Genomic DNA, 20907 nt, shown 5'->3' with positions numbered 1-20907 from the left:
AGTCCTTTTGTGGAAAAAGTGAACTTCACTCTAGCCCTTCTTTCTCTTTCTCTCCTTTCTATCTACTTTCCCTTGAAAATGTTTCACTTCTCATCCAAGAAGCTTTTTCCAGTTCTGAAGAACTAAAGAGGTTTCCTGGATGAGAAAGGAAATGTTTACAACGTTTTCGGGAGGGGGGGGGGAGACTATTTTCAAAGAAGAAACCAAGAAAGCCTTTTGAAAAAGCATTGTTGGGTTTGCCCCTAAACTTTAACTGAGGGGTGGGGGTTGAATTACTACATTGGGGTAAAACCTCAGATGTTTCTAAGTAAAGGTAAAGGTTCCCCCCACACATTAGTGCTAGTCATTCCCGACTCTAGGGGGCAGTGCTTATCTCCATTCCAAAGCTGGAGATGTCCAAAGACATCTCCAAGGTCATGTGACTAAACGCCGAAGGAGCATGGAATACTGTTCCCTTCCCACCAAAGGTGGTTCCTATTTTTTCTACTTGCATTTTTTACCTGCTTTCGAACTGCTAGGTTGGCAGAAGCTGGGACAGGTAACGGGAGCTCACTCCATTACGCAGTGCTAGGGATTCGAACTGCCGAACTGCCAACCTTTCTAGCCGACAAGCTCAGCCACTGAGACACCGCGTCCCCTACAGATGTTTACCCCGCATGCTCTGTACATTTAAACGATTTCTTTTTAAAAAGCAGGTTCACAAAACGTTAAGCCAGATAACGTGCGGCATTAGAGCTCCCTCCATTAAGAGCGACAGGAAAACTTACTAGCAAATTCACAATGTTCTGGAAAGCAATGACTCATTTGTGGGCTTACAAGGCCAGATGCGACCCCTTCTTTTGTTATCTGGCCCCTGTTCCTTTGCGGTGTACACAACAGTGTAACAGCCCTTGATGTTTGCACAAAGCCTCCTCTTTCAGATGGCTTGTTTACACTCTTTAAAGCCCTAGAAGGCTTTGTCCTATGTCTGCCCTCCTTTTAAAAACCCCTCCTTTGTATCCCGGGCTCTATTGTCATGGCTGCTTCTAATCAGTAGACACATCATCTTGCTAGCTTTCCATCTGTCACGTGCGGGGAATTGACAATGTTTTCTCTTAGCAATCGAGTGAGTCCAAAGATCAAATTTCTCAAGGGGTCTGATTAGTAATATTTATTAGAACAAAGTTTTAGGTTGCAACCAGGAGTGGGTTCCTGCTGCCATTACTGATGGCTCGGCATCCAAAACATTTGTTCCTCCCCAATCTCCTCATTGTCCGAATCTGCTGCCAGCTCAGCCAAAACAGATACCTGCAAGATACTCTTTCTTGTCTCCTTTGGTGCTGGTAACTGGTTTTAGCATTAACTGCAGATTATTCCCTAGCATGTTTTGTTGTTCAGTTGCTAAGTTATCTCTGACTCTTCCTGACCCCATGGACCACAACATGCTAGGCTTCCCTGTCCATCACTGTCTCCTGGAGGTTGCCCAAATTCATGTTCATTTTGTGGATGACACTATCTAACCATCTTGTCCTCTGCCGTCCCTTTCTTCTTCTGCCTTCCATCCTTCCCAACATCAGGGTCTTTCCCCATGAGTCCTCTCTTCTCATTTGGTGGCCAAAATATCTGGGCTTCAGCTTCAGTATCTGTCCTCCCAAAGAACAGTCAGGGTTGATTTTGTTACCCTAGCATCTACCTTCTTGTAAGATAAGACCATTGTTCTAGGATACCGAGCTTTTGGATAACTAGCTTTTAGTTTGCTAGGATACTCTTTCGCTTATTTCAGAAGCGTTGACTTTTCTTCTTCCTCTGGAGGTTCAGTTGGCCTTGCAGCCCTGTTTGCTTCTCCTTTCTGGGCTGGGGGTGGGGGGTGGGGGGAAGAGAAGAGGACATCCTTTGCAGCTGCTCAACCACACTGCATTCTGCCACGGTTCTTTCGGAAATAGTCATCCAAGTAGGTATTGCCAGTAATGCTTAGGACCTTCTCCTGAACACCATTTCCTAAGTAGAACAACACCTGTGCATGTACAGGCAGGTGCATTCATGGCTTGCCTGCTGGGAACTAGGTTCTGTGACAATTCAGCTGTGGCCAAATCACTGCGGCCAACTCACCTTGGCCAACTCGCAATGGCCAATTCGCTGCAGCACAAGTATTACACCAACATCAAAGACATAATGTAATGGATTCATTAAAGAAAGGATGCCAAAGGAGGGACAGAATGAAATGTGTATGGCAAAAATTAAGATATTTGTAATTTACAAACGGGCGTTGCCTGGGTATTTATTTATCCCAACCCTCCTTCCATGAACATCACCGCAATTTCTAATGTTGGATTTTCCCCCTTACCAGAGGGAGCCTCCTTGTGAAGTACTATGAAGCCATTAGCATGGCAACTCCACAGCACTGTACAGTAAAAGCCATTTTAAGGCAGTACGTTAGAAGCCATTGTAAGGCACAACAGGCTATATATTAACAGAACAACCCCCCCCCCAGGGGTATTAGGGGTGTCTTACCCCCACAGTATTTGTTTCCATAGAGTAAGTCATCTGTGTACCAGGTTTGGTTGAAATTGCTGCAGGCAATCCAGAGTTATGCTGGAACATAGACACAGATGCATAGCCATTTATATATACAGTATGTAGATAATTAAATGGTATCGTTAAATTGTCCTGCGGAGAGATGTCCTGCGGTCAGTTGGCCATGGTGACTTGGCTGTGTCTAATTGTCTCCTTCCCATTTTGAAGAGCTCTGCCATTTGTGGGACCAAGCACAAGTGGTTGCCTCTTTTGTATTGCTCTTAGTGTTGCTTTCTTACAGCAGTTTATCACTGCAATGCAGAGCAGATTCCAGGGCCATAAATGGACATCCCTCAGGATGCCAGCAAGGTTAGAATTCTCAGCCCTTGCAGCTTATCAGATAGGAATGGGTTGTTTTTGAACAAGGTTTTGCCAAAAAGATGCAGGGAGAGAGCATTTTTATGTCAACAGCCATCCGGTTTGCCACAAGCTTCTTGTATAACAGGTCTATATTATTGATTTAGACTTAAAAAATAAATAAATCTAAGGTTTCTCATCCCAAGAAGCTTCTTCAGCTCTGAGGAATGAGAAGATGTTTTCCTTTTTCCTTGAAGGTGTTTCGCTTCTCATCCCAAGAAGCTTCTTCAGTTCTGAGGAAGGAGAAGATGTTTTAAAGAGAGAAACAAGAAAGTCCAGTTGCCTTTTGAAAAAAAAAAGCACTGTTGGGACAGGTCAGGTGGAATGTAGGCAGGGGGACAGCAATTGCAGTTGAGAATTGTCTGTGAATCATCTTGGTATTTTTCCCCAAGTGCAAATTCTTTCCCCACCCAATGAACTTTTCAATCCCTCTCTGCATCTTCAGGTACCCTGGGAGATGTTGTGGGATGAGAAATGCTGTCAGAGCCTCCTAGAAGTTGGCTTCAGGGCATCTTCAGCTTTGAAGGATGCATATTAGAAAACTTTGCAATTGCCTCCAGTCCTGGCTATTTCTGATTTTCTCCAGAGACAGCAAAGTCTTCAGTGTATGTTGTGAATTTTTGAAATGGGAAAGAAAAAGAGGTTAGGTTTGCTTTAGAATTTTTAAGGGAGATCAAAAATTTAATCTCCTTTACTGTCTGTCTGTCTGTCTCTGTCTCTGTCTCTCTCTCTCTGTCTCTCTCTTTCTCGGTCTCTGTCTGTGTGTGTGTTTGTGTGTCTGTCTGTCTGTCTCTCTCTCTCCTGTATTCTCACAACATATGTTTACCAGTTGAGTTACAAACCTACAGGCTATATTCACACAGCATACTATGCATAGTTTCCTTCCTTTGCTTTGCAATTTGCATCATTCAAACCTGTTTGATACACTTACGATTCGGTGTATTATAAAAAGCTAGAAAATGAGTCAGTTGGGTAAAATGACATTGCACAATACTGAACGAACTCCCCGTGGAGATCCGGACCCTCACCACCCTCCAGACCTTCCGTGCCGCCCTTAAAATCTGGCTGTCCCGGCTGGCCTGGGGTTAAAGACTCCAACCCCTACTCGAATTGTATGACTGTTGAGTTCTTAAATGATGTTGTGCCTTTATGTTGTAGATTGTCTGTCCTTCCCCCCACTTTGAACTGTGAGCCGCCCTGAGTCCCCCCAGGGAAAAGGGCGGCATACAAATAAAGTGAAACTAAACTAAACTAAACTGCATGTATTGTGCAAAGTCTGCCCTTAACATAATAGCAGAGTTGGAAAAGAGTGTGGATGTCCCCTAGTCCAACCCCCTGCATAAGCAGGAGACACTGTACCATTCTGGACAAAGGGCTCTCTGGTCTCTTCTTTAAAAACCTCCAGTGATGGAGCACCCACAACTTCTGGAAGCAAGCTGTTTCACTGGTTAATTGTTCTCGCTGTTAGAAAATTTCTCCTTAGTTCTAGATTCTTTCTCTCCTTGATTAGTTTCCATTCGCGGTTTCTTCTCCTGCCTTCAGGTGCTTTGGAGAACAGGTTGACCCCCCCTCTTCTTTGTGGCAGCCCCTCAAATATTGGAATACTGCTATCATGTCCCCTCTGGTTCTCCTTTTCACTGGATTAGACCTTGTGTCTAAGCTCCTTGTGTATAAGTCAAGGGATGCTCAGTGGCTAAGACACTGAGGGTGGCTCAGTGGCTAAGATGCTGAGGTTGTCGATCTTAAGGTCGGCAATTCAGCGGTTCAAATCCCTAGTGCCACGTAACAGACTGCGCTCCCGTTACTTGTCCCAGCTTCTGCCAACCTAGCAATTTGAAAGCAATAAATGCAAGTAGAAAAATAGGAACCATCTTTGGTGGGAAGGTAACAGCGTTCTGTGCCCCTTTGGTGTTTAGTCATGTTGGCTACATGACCACGGAGACGTCTTCGGACAGTGCTGGCTCTTCGGCTTAGAAACGAAGATGAGCACTGTCCCCTAGAGTTGGGAACGACTAGCATGTATGTGTGAGGGGAACCTTTACCTTTACCTTATAAGCTCTTTCAAAAAGGAGCTATTGGCATCCCTATTCAGTTCAAGCCAAGTGTTATCAGGGAAATGATGTCATGCTTTGAAGCGAATCACCTCTCATTTCTTGCTCTCTTGCCTTGCAGGTGAGTATCTTGACCACCTTGGAACGGAGGTTCAACCTCCAGAGCGCTGACGTTGGTGTGATCGCCAGTAGCTTTGAGATCGGCAACTTGGTCCTCATCCTTTTCGTGAGCTACTTTGGTGCCCGGGGACACCGGCCACGTTTGATAGGATGCGGAGGAATCATTATGGCTTTGGGAGCCCTACTCTCTGCCCTTCCGGAATTCCTCACCCACCAATATGAGTATGAATCTGGAGAAATCCGATGGCGGGCTGAAGGGAGGGACGTCTGCGTAGTCAACGGATCGACTACTGACGAGGGACCAGATCCTGACCGTATCTGCAGGAGCAGGACTGCTACGAACATGATGTATTTGCTTCTCATTGGAGCACAAGTCCTCCTGGGAATTGGGGCAACTCCTGTGCAACCTTTGGGAGTCTCCTACATTGATGACCATGTGAGGCGGAAGGATTCTTCACTGTACATAGGTAAGTGGTGAGCCTTCCCTGCAAAGTTTTTCATTCATTTTATGACTGCTCTCCACCCAGAGTCAGTTGCTAGTATTGGCAGCTATACAAAACTGAATGAATGAATGAATGAATGAATGAATGAATGAATGAATGAATGAATGAATGAATGAATATATATATATATATATATATATATATATATATATATATATATATATATATATATATATATATATATATATATATATATATATATATATATATATATATATATATATATATATATATATATATATATATATATATATATATATATATATATATATATATATATATATATATATATATATATATATATATATATATATATATATATATATATATATATATATATATATATATATATATATAGTGTGAAATACCACTCACGCATCATCACGAAATCTCCAGAACTGTAAAATCTACAAACTTGAAATTTGGCACGCATGTTCCTCTTGGCTTCTAGGTGCTCGCTAAGAAAGGATTTTTTGACACGACTATCAGATCATTAATATTTCTTATACAGTAATTAACATATTCTGATGTTAAGAAGTTCTATTCCCCCGCCCCACTCTGTTCCAACTGCCAGTTGTAACAGAAACAGGAACTGTAGCTTACCATCTCTAATGAAATAACACAGTCCTTTTTAACTACTCATTAATTTTCAAGCTTTATGGTGTCAATTTATCAAGCCCGATCGCATAGTTTCATAGCGAAGCATGGGTATTCAGCGAATGAATGAATGAATGAATGAACGAATGCAAATTTGGGAAGCAATTCATTTTTCCATTTTGGGTTAACTTCATCCTAAATCAGAATTTTCTCTGATATTTTACTGGGTCATTTTGAAAAGAGGATTTGGACAATCTGATTCTGCTTTTCCCATAATGTACAAGACAAATTCCCCAATTTACAGTGAATCAAGTTGTACTAGGATGCATTTGCAAATTGAGTGGTTGTTCTGGCCATTGCATACTTAATACAACTAGAAAACCAGGACAACTTTCTTCCTTTCTCCACTCCCCAGTTCACATGATTCACTAGAAATCATACTAGTTCCTGTGTAAATGAATCATCTCTTTGGAATTTGCTCCCGGGGGGCAACTGATTTTAGATTCTCAAGCTGATCAACATTAATCCTCCTGCCTCTTTTTTTTTCTCCTAAAGAAACTGTTGATTGATATTTCCATTCTTTAGCTCATAAACGCTGCCTGTGCAGCTGTGCCTTTATCCCACTATTTTTCTGTGCAGCTGGCATTTATAGGTATATCTTAGGAGGTAGGCAAGCATTTTTTGGAGACATGGAAATGAGCAAAGAATATCTGTAGTTCAGACCTCAATGGAACTGGACTTGGCCTCTGATTTCAGTGGACCATCAGCATGGTGCTTTTATGGTGTTGGCTACAGTGGAATAAGAGTTCCCTGGTGGGGTTTGTGTTGGATCCTTCTAGTCCAGTGTTTCTCAACCTTGGCAACTTGAAGATGTCCGGACTTCAACTCCCAGAATTCCCCAGCCAGCATTCGCTGGCTGGGGAATTCTGAGAGTTGAAGTCCAGACATCTTCAAGTTGCCAAGGTTGAGAAACACTGTTCTAGTCCATGGGGTTTTGACAGCTTTCTAAACATTTTCATTTCTGGATATCTAGGAATTTCAAATCTAGTTGAGAACTCATTGTGTCTGCCCAAAAAAACTAAGAAGTTCCCATCTCAGATCCCCCCCCCCCCAGAATGACTAGCGGTGGGCTTGTGAGAGAGGGAGCTGGTGTGATGGACTACAGTGAAGTGGAAGTTTCCCAGGAAACTTGGAAATGGAATGGAATGGAATAGAACATGCATCACAACTGCAAATGTACAACATTCACCAGCGCATGATTTATTAAGCTTTTTGACCTCCGAGAGGCCAACCATGGATAAATCCAAGAAAAGTTTCCGAAGGAAACAGAACATTTAATTCAACTACATATGCTAGTTTTGTGGCCACTCAGGAAATAGTCGGGCACCGGAAGGGTTTTGTGGCTCCCGATGTTTTCTTTTCTGTGGGAAATGGGTCCAAATGGCTCTGAGTGTTTAAGGTTGCCGACTCCTGGAGTGGGACCTTGTCCAGCCCTCTGCGTAAGCAGGAGAACCTATACAGTCTATTTAGACAGGGTGCATAGGTGGTAGGTACCTTTTACTGTGCATGATTTTTCACTGGTCTGGAGATGCTTCCTTAACCTGAGGCTTTTCACAGCAAATGCAGTCAAGTGCAGATTTATTAAGTGACCCATGAAGTGTGTGACACAGCTGCAGGGAGATATTTAGCTTGGAGATCCTACATTACTGTAGATCTGCTCTAGAGGTTGATCCTGGCAGGATGCAGGGTAGCAGCCACCACCAAATTCCATTGTTTCCAAACGTGCTACAATCAGCATTTTCCTTTCTGCTGCTTAAGAAGCCCTCTTTTGATTTGGCCTGGGGGGAAAGCATACCTCTTGCTGAGCAGAAGAAGGGGTGTTTTGTGACTCACGCAAGGGAAAAAAAAGGAGATGATTTAGATCAGAAGAACTTAAAAGTTTGCAACAACAAAAGTTTAGACTTGGAAGGCTTTGCACATATTTCTGGCACGATATGGAAGTGATAGGTAGGGAGCGAAAAATCTCCCAAATGCAATTGTTCTTTCTGTTTGCAATGGGAATGGCCTTGTGAAGATAAAACCATTCTGTTTGTTCAAGGTTTCTGGCATTTAACAGAACTAATTTTATGTTAATAATCCTCTTGGGTTGAAAACTGCAACGTGATTCATTAGGAAGATATTTTCCCCATGTTTTCCGGGAGCAGCGTTTCTGAAGCATTTTAAACTTCAGTCATATGGGTCATTTGAGACCAAGGTAGAAGTGATGGATTACGGTTGTCTAAAGAGAATGGAGCTGCTTTTTCATTTTCATTGCTGTAACGTTCCGGAATATTCTCATTTTTTTAATGTCATTGGCCCATCTTAACATCAGAAATTGCCCTGTTCTTGGGAATTGAAAACAAGTCTTTTGCATTGATCTTGGGTGAACATTGGGCTCAACCAAAAGACCAATCTTGGTGACTTCCCATCTGCACATTTCTTTTGGGTGTGGCCTCCCAACGGAGCTGACAGCAGATTTGGACAGCGAGGAGGTTGGGAGGGAACATGGGCCAGTCCTGGAGTCTGGGGAAGGCTCTGATGAGGCCTCTGTATCAGAGGCAGAGAGGGGGGCAGAGCCGTATGCCAGTTATCAGCAGTCTTCAGAGTCAGACATCAGTGAGGCAGGCGAACAGCTGGAGCCTGTTCCCAGTGTGCGCACACGCAGAGCTGTCCGATGCAGGGAACAGCTAAAGAACAGGGAGTAAGGCCACTTAGGGGTAAGGCCAGACAATGAATGGCTCCTCCCAGAGGAAATAAAAGAGGAGCAAAAGGGGAGTGGAGTTTGCAGGAGACAATTAGTTCACTTAATTGGTTCGTGACTCTCCGAGACTCCTTGCCAAGTTCTACAGATATCGGCCTGGCAGCTCTCCAAGCCAGATAAGGTCTGTGATCATAAATCCTCATTTGAAAGACTTTGCTGTCTGCAAATGAGCAGAATTCACTGTAAATTAATAAAAGGGGGTTTTGGCGGGACAAGGAGTTTTTTTCGTGCTCTTGGGAAGCCTCGGTCAGAACATTTTCCTTGCCACATAACCAGTACCACACATTTGTGGTATGGCTATTTCATATCGTCCTCGATTTACAACCATTCCTTTAGCAACAAATTGAAGTGGCCATGGCACCTGAAAACATGCTTTACAACTTGGTCGTCGCACTTACAGCCATGGTAGGTTACTATGGCAATGTAACTGGGTTAATGTAACTCACTCTGGCTGGCACTGATGTCAGCCAGTTACGTGTCAAGTGGAATTAATTCAGAGGCGTTTTCCCCAGAGTTACAAGGGTGGGGTCGCGAATTCTGCAGTTCCTGGCAAGATCAAGGAAGCACAAACGAGAGAGATTACTGGAAAGTATCCTCCGTGCTGCTCTTGGAAACGAAAAAGAATTTCCGTGCCTCAATTAAGAGCCTGCTTCTTATAGCAGAGCTGAGCCTCAAATACTTATTCCTAGATTTCTCTCCACTTGTATTGAGTTGGGGTTTCTGATGTAAAGTGCCAATGGGCTCTCCATGAATAGGACTATCTGTTGGTAAGGCCACACTTGGAAAATTGTATCCACTTTTGGTCCCCACCATATCAATCAAGAAGAGGAGAGAAGAAACCTAGAACTAAGAAGAAATTTCCTGACAGTTAGAATAATTAATCTGTGGAACAACTTGTCTCCAGAAGTTGTGAATGCTCCAACACTGGAATTCTTTTAATACTTCCAGTGATTTTTATGAGTCTTAAAAGATTGGACAACCATTTGTCTGAAATGGTATATAGCTGGGATGGTGAACCTATGGCACGCGGAGACATTTGCCAGGGCAAGCTGAGTTCAGCCCTTTTTAAAGCCATTTTTCACCTTCCCCAGGCTCCAAAGGCTTTATAGGAGCTTGGGGAGGGCAAAAACAGCCTCCCCCACCCCCGAGGCCCTCCAAAGGCATCAGGAGCTTCCCTGAAGTCACTTCCGGTTTGCTTGTAGGGCCATTTTTAGTCCTCCGGAGCCTGCAGGGACCTTCAGGATGCTTCCCTGAAGGCTCCAGAGGACTAAAAATGGCCCTATGAGCTCGTAGGGTCATTTTTTGCCGTTCGGAGGCTCCTGAAGCCTCCAGAGGGCCTCCAGGGGAGGCAGGGGAGGCTGTTTTGGCTCTGGTCTGGTGAGGGCTCTGTGTTGGATGCAAAGAGGGGGGCAGAGCCGTATGCCAGTTATCAGCTGCCTTCAGAGTCAGACATCAGTGAGGCAGATGAACAGCTGGAGCCTGTTCCCAGTGTGTGCGTGCACAGAGTTGCCTGATGAAAGAAACAGCTAGGGAACAAGGGTTGACTTGGGAGTAAGGCCAGATGATGAATGGCCCCTCCCAGAGGAAATAAAAGAGGAGAGAAAGGGGAGTGGAGTTTGCAGGAGACAATTAGTTCGCTTCATTGGTTTGTGACTCCTTGCCAAGTGTTGCAGATATGTCAGCTCTCCAAGCTAGATAAGGTCTGTGATTGTAAATCCTCCCTTGAAAGACTTTGCTGGATGGGAATGAGCAGAATTAACAGTAAATTAATAAAAGGGGGTTTTGTCGGGGCAAGGGGTTTGCTTCATGCTCTTGGGAAGAACAAGGATAGGGTTATGTTATATTATGTTATGTTATGTCATGTCATGTCATGTCATGTCATGTCATGTCATGTCATGTCATGTCATGTTATGTTATGTTATGTTATGTTATGTATGTTATGTTGGGTTAGGTTAGGTTAAGTTAGGTTAGGTTAGAAATAGGAATAGAATAGAATGGATTGGAATGGAATGGAATAGAATTATGAGAATGGAATGGAATGGAAGAGAGAATGGCTTGGCATAGGATAGGATAGGATAGGATAGGATAGGATAGGATAGGATAGGATAGGATAGGATAGGATAGGATAGGATAGGATTCTTTATTGGCCAAATGTGATTGGACACACAAGGAATTGTCTGTGAAGGCTTTAAGATAGAGGGCATGCAATATTGTGCCCACAGGCAGCAAAGCAAACTGCCTGCTTTCAGCATCATTTTTATTTCCAGATAAATGCTCCCAGGCCCCAGTTTTTAACTAGGAATATAATGAGAGAATCCGCAGAGCATGACCTGTGGACCATTTTCATCTATCAAACCCTAAGAGGCAGGCCAGACCAAGAAAGAGACCACACGGGAGACTAAAAATGCCTGTAATGATTAGGTATAATAACCGAATCTTGCAAATTGGACTCTGCTTCTTCTTCTCCTCCCTCTTTTATGTTCATGTCAATTGGGGTTTTCTGTCTTAGATGTTTTCATAAAGTTCCCCCTCATTCGGACTCAAAGCAAAGATCGGCTGTCATTACTTTCTTGTTTTACACCTTTCCTCCATCAAATTCAATCTCATGTTGGTGGCAAATATCGGGTATCATTCATTAAGTTCAAAGCACAGCAATTTATTATTACTCCACATATAAAGGAATCCAAACAACTAATAGTCAGAGCTAAATTGGTGCTGGATAAGAGTCAGTGGAATTCACAGGGGGCTGGACTTGAGTCTCTTAGGCTAATGCAACGATTCCAAACTGATGACTTGTTTAACTCTGCTTTCCAACTCATCCTGCCCTTTTGCTCTACCTCTTTATTCTCAACACCACCCCTTTAATCACATCTCTCTTCAGATCATAGCAATAGCACTTAGACTTATCTACCGCTTCGCTATGGAAAAAACCTTCCGTAGTGCAATGCCTTTTCATACACCATTTTCACGAATAGATATATTTTCAGAAGCCTTTTGCCTAATATGTATACATATTTAAATTTCTGGAGAACTAGACTGCAAAAACAACAAGAAAAAAAACAGAAAATTAGAATGATTTGATTTGACAATGCAAAAGTAGTTGAGCTTCTATTCATTTGTAAGCACAATATTCCTATTCTACGTAGGCCTTCTGTTCTTTTTTGCAGTTCCTTTTTTATTCTTTTCCAATTGTCACTTTGTTTGATAACTGCAAAACTTGTTGATTACTATCCTAGGCTGTTGCCTGACTGATTTAACTGGTTCAAACGCTTTTTATAGACTGTTCGTTCCTTTCATATAAAACATTTTATGTTGTACCTCATTGACAACACTGTGATAGCAGATGTAAAATATTGAGCCTGTAAACTAGATGGCAAAGATAGATTTGTCTCTCTGCTTGTGTGTGTGTGTGTGTGTGTGAGTGAGAGAGAGAGAGAGAGAGAAGGAGGGAGAGAGAGGGAGGGAGAGAGAGACAGAGAGAGGGAGAGAGGGGAGAAAGAGAAAGGCAGGGAGAGGCAGAGAGAGAGATAAGGGGAGAGGGAGAGGCAGGGAGGGAGGGAGAGAGAGGAGGAAGAGAGAGGGAGAGATGAAGGGAGAAGGAGAGAGAGGAAAGGAGAGAGGGAGGGAGAGGGAGAGAGGGATAGAGGGAGAGACAGGAAGAGAGGAAGGGATAGAGAGAGGTAGGTAGGGGAGAGGGAGGAAGGTAGAGAAAGGGAGGGGGAGAGAAAAGGATGGAGAGAGGGATGGAGGGAGAGAGGAAGAGAGGAAGGGAGATGGAGGGAGAGAAAGGGAGGGGGAGAGATGGAGGGAGAGAAAGGGAGGGGGAGAGAGGGAGGGAGAGAAAGGGAGGGGGAGAGAGGGAGGGAGGGAAAGAGAGGAAGAGAGAGATGGAGGGAGGGGGAGGGAGGGAGAAGAAGGGAATGGGAGAGAGGAAGAGAGAGAGGGTGGGAGAGAGGGGGAGGGAAGGGGAGAGAGGGAGATAGGGAGGGAGGAGAGGGGGAGGAAAGGGGAGGGGGAGAGAGAGAAATCTCCATATTTCTGAGAGAGAGAGAGAGAGAGAGAGAGAGAGAGAGAGAGAGAGAGAGAGAGAGAGAGAGAGAGAGAGAGAGAGAGATCCATATTATTTCTGCCAAGTAAATTGTGTAGATACGTTCACCAGCTCAGCCGCAGGCAATCTCAACCTAGAGAAAAGGTTTCTTGACTTCTTATCGTGCAAAAGGCCACAATATTTTTTATGGGAAGTGCTTGACCACATCCTTAAAAAAAATAATTTCTGGTAATAACCCATCTGTCGTTCCCAGTTTGCACATCATTCCTCCCGCCCCCATCAGCTAAGGAACATGCTTCGACTCCAAAATCATGCAAAGACATAAGGGGCTTTGACTGGTTTTATCTTGATTCAGGGATTAAACAATGCCTGGTTTAGGAGAGTACCTGAACTTGCCCTTAGAGAAGGCAAACATTTTGAACAGCATGTTGAACAACAGGAAGTCTTAATTTCAGCACTTAACATTTTCATACAATTCAACAAAAAAGAAAGCAAAAGAGGCATTGGGGATTTGAACCTTTCAAAAAACAGGGGGCGGGGTGGGGAATTCCTCCTTAGGAAGTCCTCATGTCAGTTTCTAATTCCTAATCCCATGTTTTTTGCTGGCTGGTGTCAAATCCAATCCCAGAGACGACACAATAAACTCCAGTTCAAATTGTTATTTGCTTGCATCTAACAGACAGACTCTTGCCAAACTAAAGCTATAACTTTCAGAGCTGCTAGATATATCCTGAGAGATTCTTGGTTATGGCTACTGTTCTGACCTTAAGCTTCCCTAGAGCATGAAGCAAACTCCGTGTCCCGACAAAAAACCCTTTTATAAATTTATTGAGAATTCTGCTCATTCACATCAAGCAAAGTCTTTCAAGGGCAGATTTACAGTCACAGACCTTATCTGGCTTGGAGAGCTGCCAGGTTGATATCTTCAAAACCTGGCACTTACTCCCAAGTTGACCCCAGTTCTTTAGCTGTTCCCTTTGCCTGGCAACTCTGTGCATGCACACACTGGGAACAGGCTCACAAGTCTGACTCTGAAGGCAGCTGTTAACTCTCGGACGGTCCTGGCCTAAGGTGACCAGACGTCCCACAGGTGGACTATGAATTGCCCCTCCCCAGAGGAAAAAAAACAGGAGTGAAAAGGGAGTGGAGTTTGCAGGAAACAATTAGTTCGATTAATTGGTTCATGATTCTCCGAGACTCCTTGCCACGTTTTGCAGATATCGGCCTGGCAGTTCTCCAAGCCCAATAAGGTCTGTGACTATAAATCCTCCCTTGAAAGACTTTGCTAGATGCAAATGAGCAGAATTCACAGTCAATTAACAAGGTTTTTTTTGTTGGGGCCAGGAGTTTGCCTCACGCTCTTGGGAAGCCTACGTCAGAACAGTAACATGGTTGTTAAGTGAATCCAGGTTTCTCATTGATTTTGCTTGTCGGAAGGTCGCAAAAGGGAGACAGGTGACCCCAGGACTCTGGAACCATCATAAATATGAACCAGTTGCCAAGCTGTTGATTTTTGATCATGTAACCATGGGAATGCTACAACGGTCATCGGGGTGAAAAACAGTCATAAGTCACTTATTTTCAATGCCGCTGTAACTTTGATCGGTCACTGCGTGAACTGATGTAAATTGAGGAGTATGTGTATTACATTTGGACCAATCTCTGAAAGACAAATTATGTAGCCAGGGGTCTTGTGATTTCACTTGAGCAATGGGATTTGGGGGGGGGGAACGAGACAGACTTTGCTTGGAGTATGTTCATGGATATCCAGGAGGTGAAAGGGGAACAGGTGTTGTAACATATATCACAACGTCGTTGCTCAGATGATGCAAATCATCTAATGATATAATTTACCACATATAATTGGGAGTATCATGGTGCACTTGATGTCATTGTGGTTTCTCCACAACAGGTGGAAACTAATCAAGGAAAGAAGCAACTTAGAACTAAGGAGAAATTTCCTGACAGAATAATTCATCCGTGGAACAACTTACCTCCAGAAGTTGTGAATGCCCCAACACTGAAAGTCTTTAAGAATATATTGGATAACCATTTGTCTGAAGTGGTGTAGGGTTTCCTGCCTAAGCAGAGGGTTGGACTAGAAGACCTTCAAGGTCCCTTCCAACTCTGTTATTCTATTCTATTTCTATTTTTTGATTCTAATTCTAATGAAAAGAAGGCCCTGGGGGGGGGGGAGACATGATAGCAGTGTTCCAATATCTCTGGGGTTGCCACAAAGAAGAGGGGGTCAAGCTATTCTCCAAAGCATCTGAAAGCAGGACAAGAAGCAATGGGTGGAAACTAATCAAGGAGAAAAGCAACTTAGAACTAAGGAGAAATCTCCTAGTTAGAACAATTAATCAGTGGAACAGTTTGCCTCCAGAAGTTGTGGATGCTCCAACACTGGAAGTTTTTAAGAAGATATTGGATAAACTTTTGTCTGAAGTGGTGTAGGGCTTGGATTAGAAGACCTCCAAGGTCCCTTCCAGCTCTGTTATTCTATTCTATCCTATCCTATCCTATCCTATCCTATCCTATCTATCCTATCCTATCCTATCCCGTTCCATCCCTATTCCTATTCACAGGGTTCCTACATCTGTTTCCAGGACTAAGCTTATTTTCACCTTTTAAGATTTCGTTTGCAAAAGGAAGAAAAGCAATAAAAATAAAACTGCAATCAATCAACAAGATTGCCTGATTCCAGCTGATCCTTGATGTATGGTTGGAGGGCCTTTATTTGTTTTTCTGAGACAAATGCCCTATTGTGTTGCTTACATTCCATCCAAAGCTGTATCTATTTTGGAATTAGCCTTGAACCATCCTTCAGGCATGTCAAATGGTTGGACAAGCTCCACCTCTTTTGCCCATCCATCACGGATGCTGTGACAGTTTAGAAAAGAACAACGCTTGTATGTTTCAGGAGGGATCTCTAAAAAGAGCCGAGTTTGCACAACCAGCTGCCCCAAAGACATTAACCCATGTTTCACATTGACCAAACTTATTCTGCTGTCGGAATTCTTAACTGACCCATTCAGACTAAACATGCTGTATAAAAACAGTACAGGGACATCCCCAGGGCAGAGAAATTTTTTAAAAAGTCAAGGGGGCAACATGATTGCACCATCTAAAACCTACCTCCATATTGAATTGTATTATGATCAGGGGTGAAATGTTACCAGTTCGGACTGGTTTGGCTTAACCGGTAGTAAAAATGCTACCGATTTGCCTGAACCAGTAGTAAAAAAAATGCTACCGATTTGCCTGAACCAGTAGTAAAAAAAATGCTACCGATTTGCCTGAATTGGTAGTAAAAAAATGCTACCAGTTCATCTGAACCAGTAGTAAAAAAAAAATGGTACTGATTTGCCTGAACCAGTAGTTAAAAAAATGCTACCGATTTGCCTGAACCAGTAGTAAAAAATTGCTACCGATTTGCCTAAATAGGTAGTAAAAAAATGCTACCGGTTCGCCTGAACCAATAGTAAAAAAATGCTACTAATTCCCCTGAACTGGTAGTAAAAATGCTACTAATTTGCCTAAACCGGTAGTAACAATGCTACCAATTTTCCTGAACCGGTAGTAAGAATGCTACCAATTTGCCTAAACAGGTAGTAAAAATGCTAACGATTTGCCTGAACCGGTAGTAAAAGAAAGTGCTACTGGTTCGCCTGAACCAGTAGTAAAAATGCTACCAATTTGCCTGAACTGGTAGTAAAAATGTGCCTGAACCGGTAGTAAAAAAAAATTTACCGGTTCGGGCAAACTGCTATTTCTGATGATCAGCTGTGACGCACGATTTATATTAGCTAGAATAATCAGATTTCCTGCTTTCTAGCTAATCTAAATCGCATGGCACAGCAGATTCCCCCCTCCCCCCGCTGTTCGCTTACCTTTGCAGGCACACTCGGTACCAGGCTCCGCCCACCAACCCGCATGTCATCACATCCATTTTTGACGCTCTGTGTATGCACGGAAGGTCCTGCACATGTGCAGAATTGGCACATGCTCACGTTCACATTGCTGCCGAACCGGTAGCGAAGGTAATTTCTTTTCACCCCTGATTATGATCATGAATGTCAATGGTGATTCTCCGTCATCCAGGTCACGGTTGTCCCAAAGGTGCTTTTTCAAGAGACAAACTGGACTCTCTTTTCTGTTTTTTTCCTTGAAGACATTTTGCTTCTCATCCAAGTAGCTTCTTCAATTCTGACTCTGAAGAAGCTCCTTGAAAGACAATGACAAGGTCTTCAAGGAAAAACAAAGAAATAGTTTCATCTTAAAAAACACCTTTGGGATGATCTTGATTTCCCCCTTTTTTTACACCCACAACCCAAGGTTGGGTTCCGGCAACCGCTACTGCCAGTTTGCTCGTGGTTGCACATGTGCAGAAACCAAAAACAAGATGGCAGTGCTTCAGAGGTGGGTTCCTACCAGTTTGCACCTATTCGGTAGAACCGGTTCGTTAAATCTACCGAACCAGTTAGAAGAGGTTCCACCAGTGGACCCAGAAAGCAGGCCACACCTACAGAAGAGGTTCCAAACTTTTTTGAAACCCACCACTGGTCCTTGGATATGATTATTCTACACTATCATGCTCATATTTATAAAACTCAGTGCCTCTGTGAAAGGTAAGGATGACGACTGCGTTTGTTGTGCAATCAGAACATTGTGTGTGTTGAAGTTGTTTTAACGCAAACCAAAGATGCCTTTTAAGAAACAAGTTTACATCATATTTTTATGCATGCCAGTGTTGTGTGTGAGGTAATTTAAGGTGGTTCTGACAAGTGTCGTCGGCATCTTCATATCCGGTCACATGGGCAGCAAGCCACTCCCATCCGGTCACATGGGCGGCAAGCCACTCCCACAAAGGAGGCCACACCCACAGAGTAGGCTCGAACAATTTTTGAAACCCACCACTGCAGTGCTTATAGCGCCGCCGGAATAACCGGTTTGGGGGTGTGGCAGGCCTGGGTTGCTGGCAGTTCCAGCAACCCAGACCGCCAAACAGTTACCGGTTTACCCGAATCGGTCCGAACCGCTTGGAACCCACCATTGATACAACCACTGTAGAAGAATTTAGCTCTGGCCTCGTGAAGGAGGACGGAGAAGATTTGCTTGAGAAAATAGAAATAGTGGGATAGAGACTCAAACCAGCCCTGAATTAAGCTTGATTCCTTGAAAAGGAAAGATTTCAGACAGAATTTCAAGACCCTGTTAATAATATACGCTACAACAATAAAATATATTCATAGAATCTCTGCCGAGTCCTTCCTGATCTTGCTAGACGACGTCTTAACTCTGTGTTAACTCACACACACCCCCGGTCCCCTAATTGCAATTTTCACTTCATTTGCAATGCCCCAATATGCTGTATTGTGGCTTACCGTGTTCTGATCATGGCAATCTTGATCAAGGACTAGGGCTGACACAGTGAGAACAATTAATCTGTGGAACAGCTTGCCTCCAGAAATTGTGAATGCTCCAACATTGGAATTCTTAAAAAAAAAACTTCCAGTGGTTTTTAAGAGTCTTAAAGAGATTGGACAACTATTTGTCTGAAATGGTGTATTAGGTTTCTTGCCTAAGCATGAGGTTGGACTAGAAGACCTCCAAGGTCCCTTCCAAGTATTCTGTTCTGTTCTATTATATTCTATTTTATTCTGTATAGGACATTGAAATTCTAGAAAGAGTTCAGAAAAGAGCAACCAAAATAATAATGAAAGCTAAAACATATGAGGATCTGTTCCAGGAATTGGGTATATATCTAATTTAATGAAAAGAAGGATTAGGTGTGACATGATAGCAAGGTTCCAATATTTGAGGGGCTGTCGCAGACAAGAGGCAGTCGACCTATTCTGCAAAACACCTGAGAGCAACATAAGAAATAATGGATGGAAACTTACCAAGGAAAGTTCCAACCTAGAACTGAAAGAGAATTTCCCTTATCAGTGGAAACAATTAACCAGTGGAACATTTCCCCCCCCCACCCAGAAGTGATGGGTGTGTCAGACCTGGAAGCCATCTTTTACATTGGGCCTCCCTTCAGGCCTGCCACATTTCCTACTGTGGGAAAATGGGAGGGGGGATTATATAGAGTATTCGTGATACACAGTCAAAATAACATTCTTTCTCAGAAAGTCAAGGTCATCTTGCTCCGCAGCTGCGATGAGGTGACTGGGAGGCATCTCCAGTTTTGGATGATGACTGATTGGGCCATATGCCAGACATGTGGGTGCAGGAAGAAGGGACTTTCACTTTCTTTTGGGTGGGGAAAACCTGGAAGCTTTCAAATTCGGGTTTTCCCAGATGTGCCAATAGGACATCTCTAATTAAATGGAACTCTGAGGAAACTCAAGCCTCGCAGTCTTCTTTCGTTGGGGGCGTTACTTGGAACCCCAACAAGGCAGCGGTGGGTTGCTGTCAGTGTTGATGCCAGTCCACTGCGTACACCTTTTCCTGCTCGTGCATGCGCATTTGAGAGTAAATTGTTTTGCACATGCACAGAACATTAAAAAAATGATTACAATATTGGAAAATGATTCAATTATGGTTAGAACAAATGGTGGGAGACCAAATCTTGTTTAAACCGGAAATTTTTCTCCTATAATAATATTACTGGAGGGGTTTAAGAAAGATACACTTTATTTAATTATACATGTACTAACTCCGGCGCGCATAACTTATGCACAATATTGGAAAAAAAGAAAATACACCATCAGAGCTAGATATAATCAGAAAAGTGTTGGCCTGTGCAGAAGCAGATAGGTTCACTCTTGAACTTAAAAATAAAGGGGAATCAGAATATTTTGAAGTCTGGAACAGATTTTATGACTGGTATAAGACAAGGTGACAAGACTGGAACAAACTGTATATATTGTGATTGGACAGAAGGATAGACAATGTATTAAGTAGGCTAATTGTTAATGGTTGAGACTAGCTGTATATAATGTGAATGTACGATCACCTCGACTTTGCGGTACTGCATTGTTTTAAATGTAAAAATAATAAAAATATATTGAAAAAAAATGATTAAAAACCAAGCTGGGGCAACTGGGGAACTGGTTTGGGGGCATGTCCAGCCTGCCATCCATACCAATTCGGTCACCAAGTCCCAATTTCCACTACCGGTTTGTCCGAACCGGTAGCAAACCACCTCTTTGGCAGGGTGCTCCATCCCTGGAGGTTTTTAAGGAGAGATTTGGACAACCATGTGTCCAGAATGATATAAGGCCTCCTGCTTGGGCAAGGGGTTGAAGTAGAAGACCTCCAAGTTCCCTTCCAACTCTGTTGGTCTGTATTCTTGTAGAATTCCAGGGGGTCAGAATCAGTGGTGGAATTCAGCCAGTTCGCACCACTTCAGGAGAACCGGTTGTTAAATACCTGAGCAGTTTGGTGAACTGGTTGTTGGAAGAAATCATTGAGGCAGAGAACCAGTTGTTAAATTATTTGAATCCCACCCCAAAGAGATGTGGAGACAGAGTTTCATTACTGCCGGGATTAAAACTAAGAAGCGACTCTTTTTTTTTAAAAAAATAGTTTTTATTAAACATTTTACCTTTAAAAACAAAGAAATAGATACAACAAACAAAGAAATAAGAGAGAAAAAACAAGATGGACATAACCATATAAAAGAGTTATACAGCCTTCTGTAAAAGCATTCATGTTTAGCCTTTATAGTTCACCATTCTACATTTCCTTCCTATCGGTTTTAACTTTTATAATCATGTAATAACCGTTGTGCTAACACTTTTAATACTATTAATTGTTCATATTGCCATTATATTTACAACGTGGTCAGTAATTTAAGTTTGATAGTCATTAGTAACTTGGGTTAATTTTTATTCAATACTAGTTTGCAAAAAAACAACACAAAGAAAG

General features: G+C 42.9%; 1 protein-coding gene across 1 annotated transcript in view; it reads left to right on the top strand.

Moving 5' to 3' along the window:
* SLCO3A1 (solute carrier organic anion transporter family member 3A1) overlaps window positions 1-20907 on the top strand; it is a 146968-nt gene that overhangs the window by 31931 nt on the left and 94130 nt on the right. Inside the window, exon 2 of the mRNA XM_087704343.1 lies at window positions 5083-5548. Within this exon, the coding sequence (XP_087560469.1) occupies window positions 5083-5548 (466 nt within the window). The remainder of the gene's footprint in view (window positions 1-5082; window positions 5549-20907) is intronic.

The sequence above is a fragment of the Thamnophis sirtalis genome, unplaced genomic scaffold (assembly GCF_051295495.1).
Source record: "Thamnophis sirtalis isolate CommonGarterSnake01/CBP01778 unplaced genomic scaffold, rThaSir2_p1.2 scaffold_2, whole genome shotgun sequence".
Lineage (NCBI taxonomy): Eukaryota > Metazoa > Chordata > Lepidosauria > Squamata > Natricidae > Thamnophis > Thamnophis sirtalis.
The sequence above is the reverse complement of the archived record's forward strand: the minus strand, read 5'-3'. Positions and strand labels throughout refer to the sequence as shown.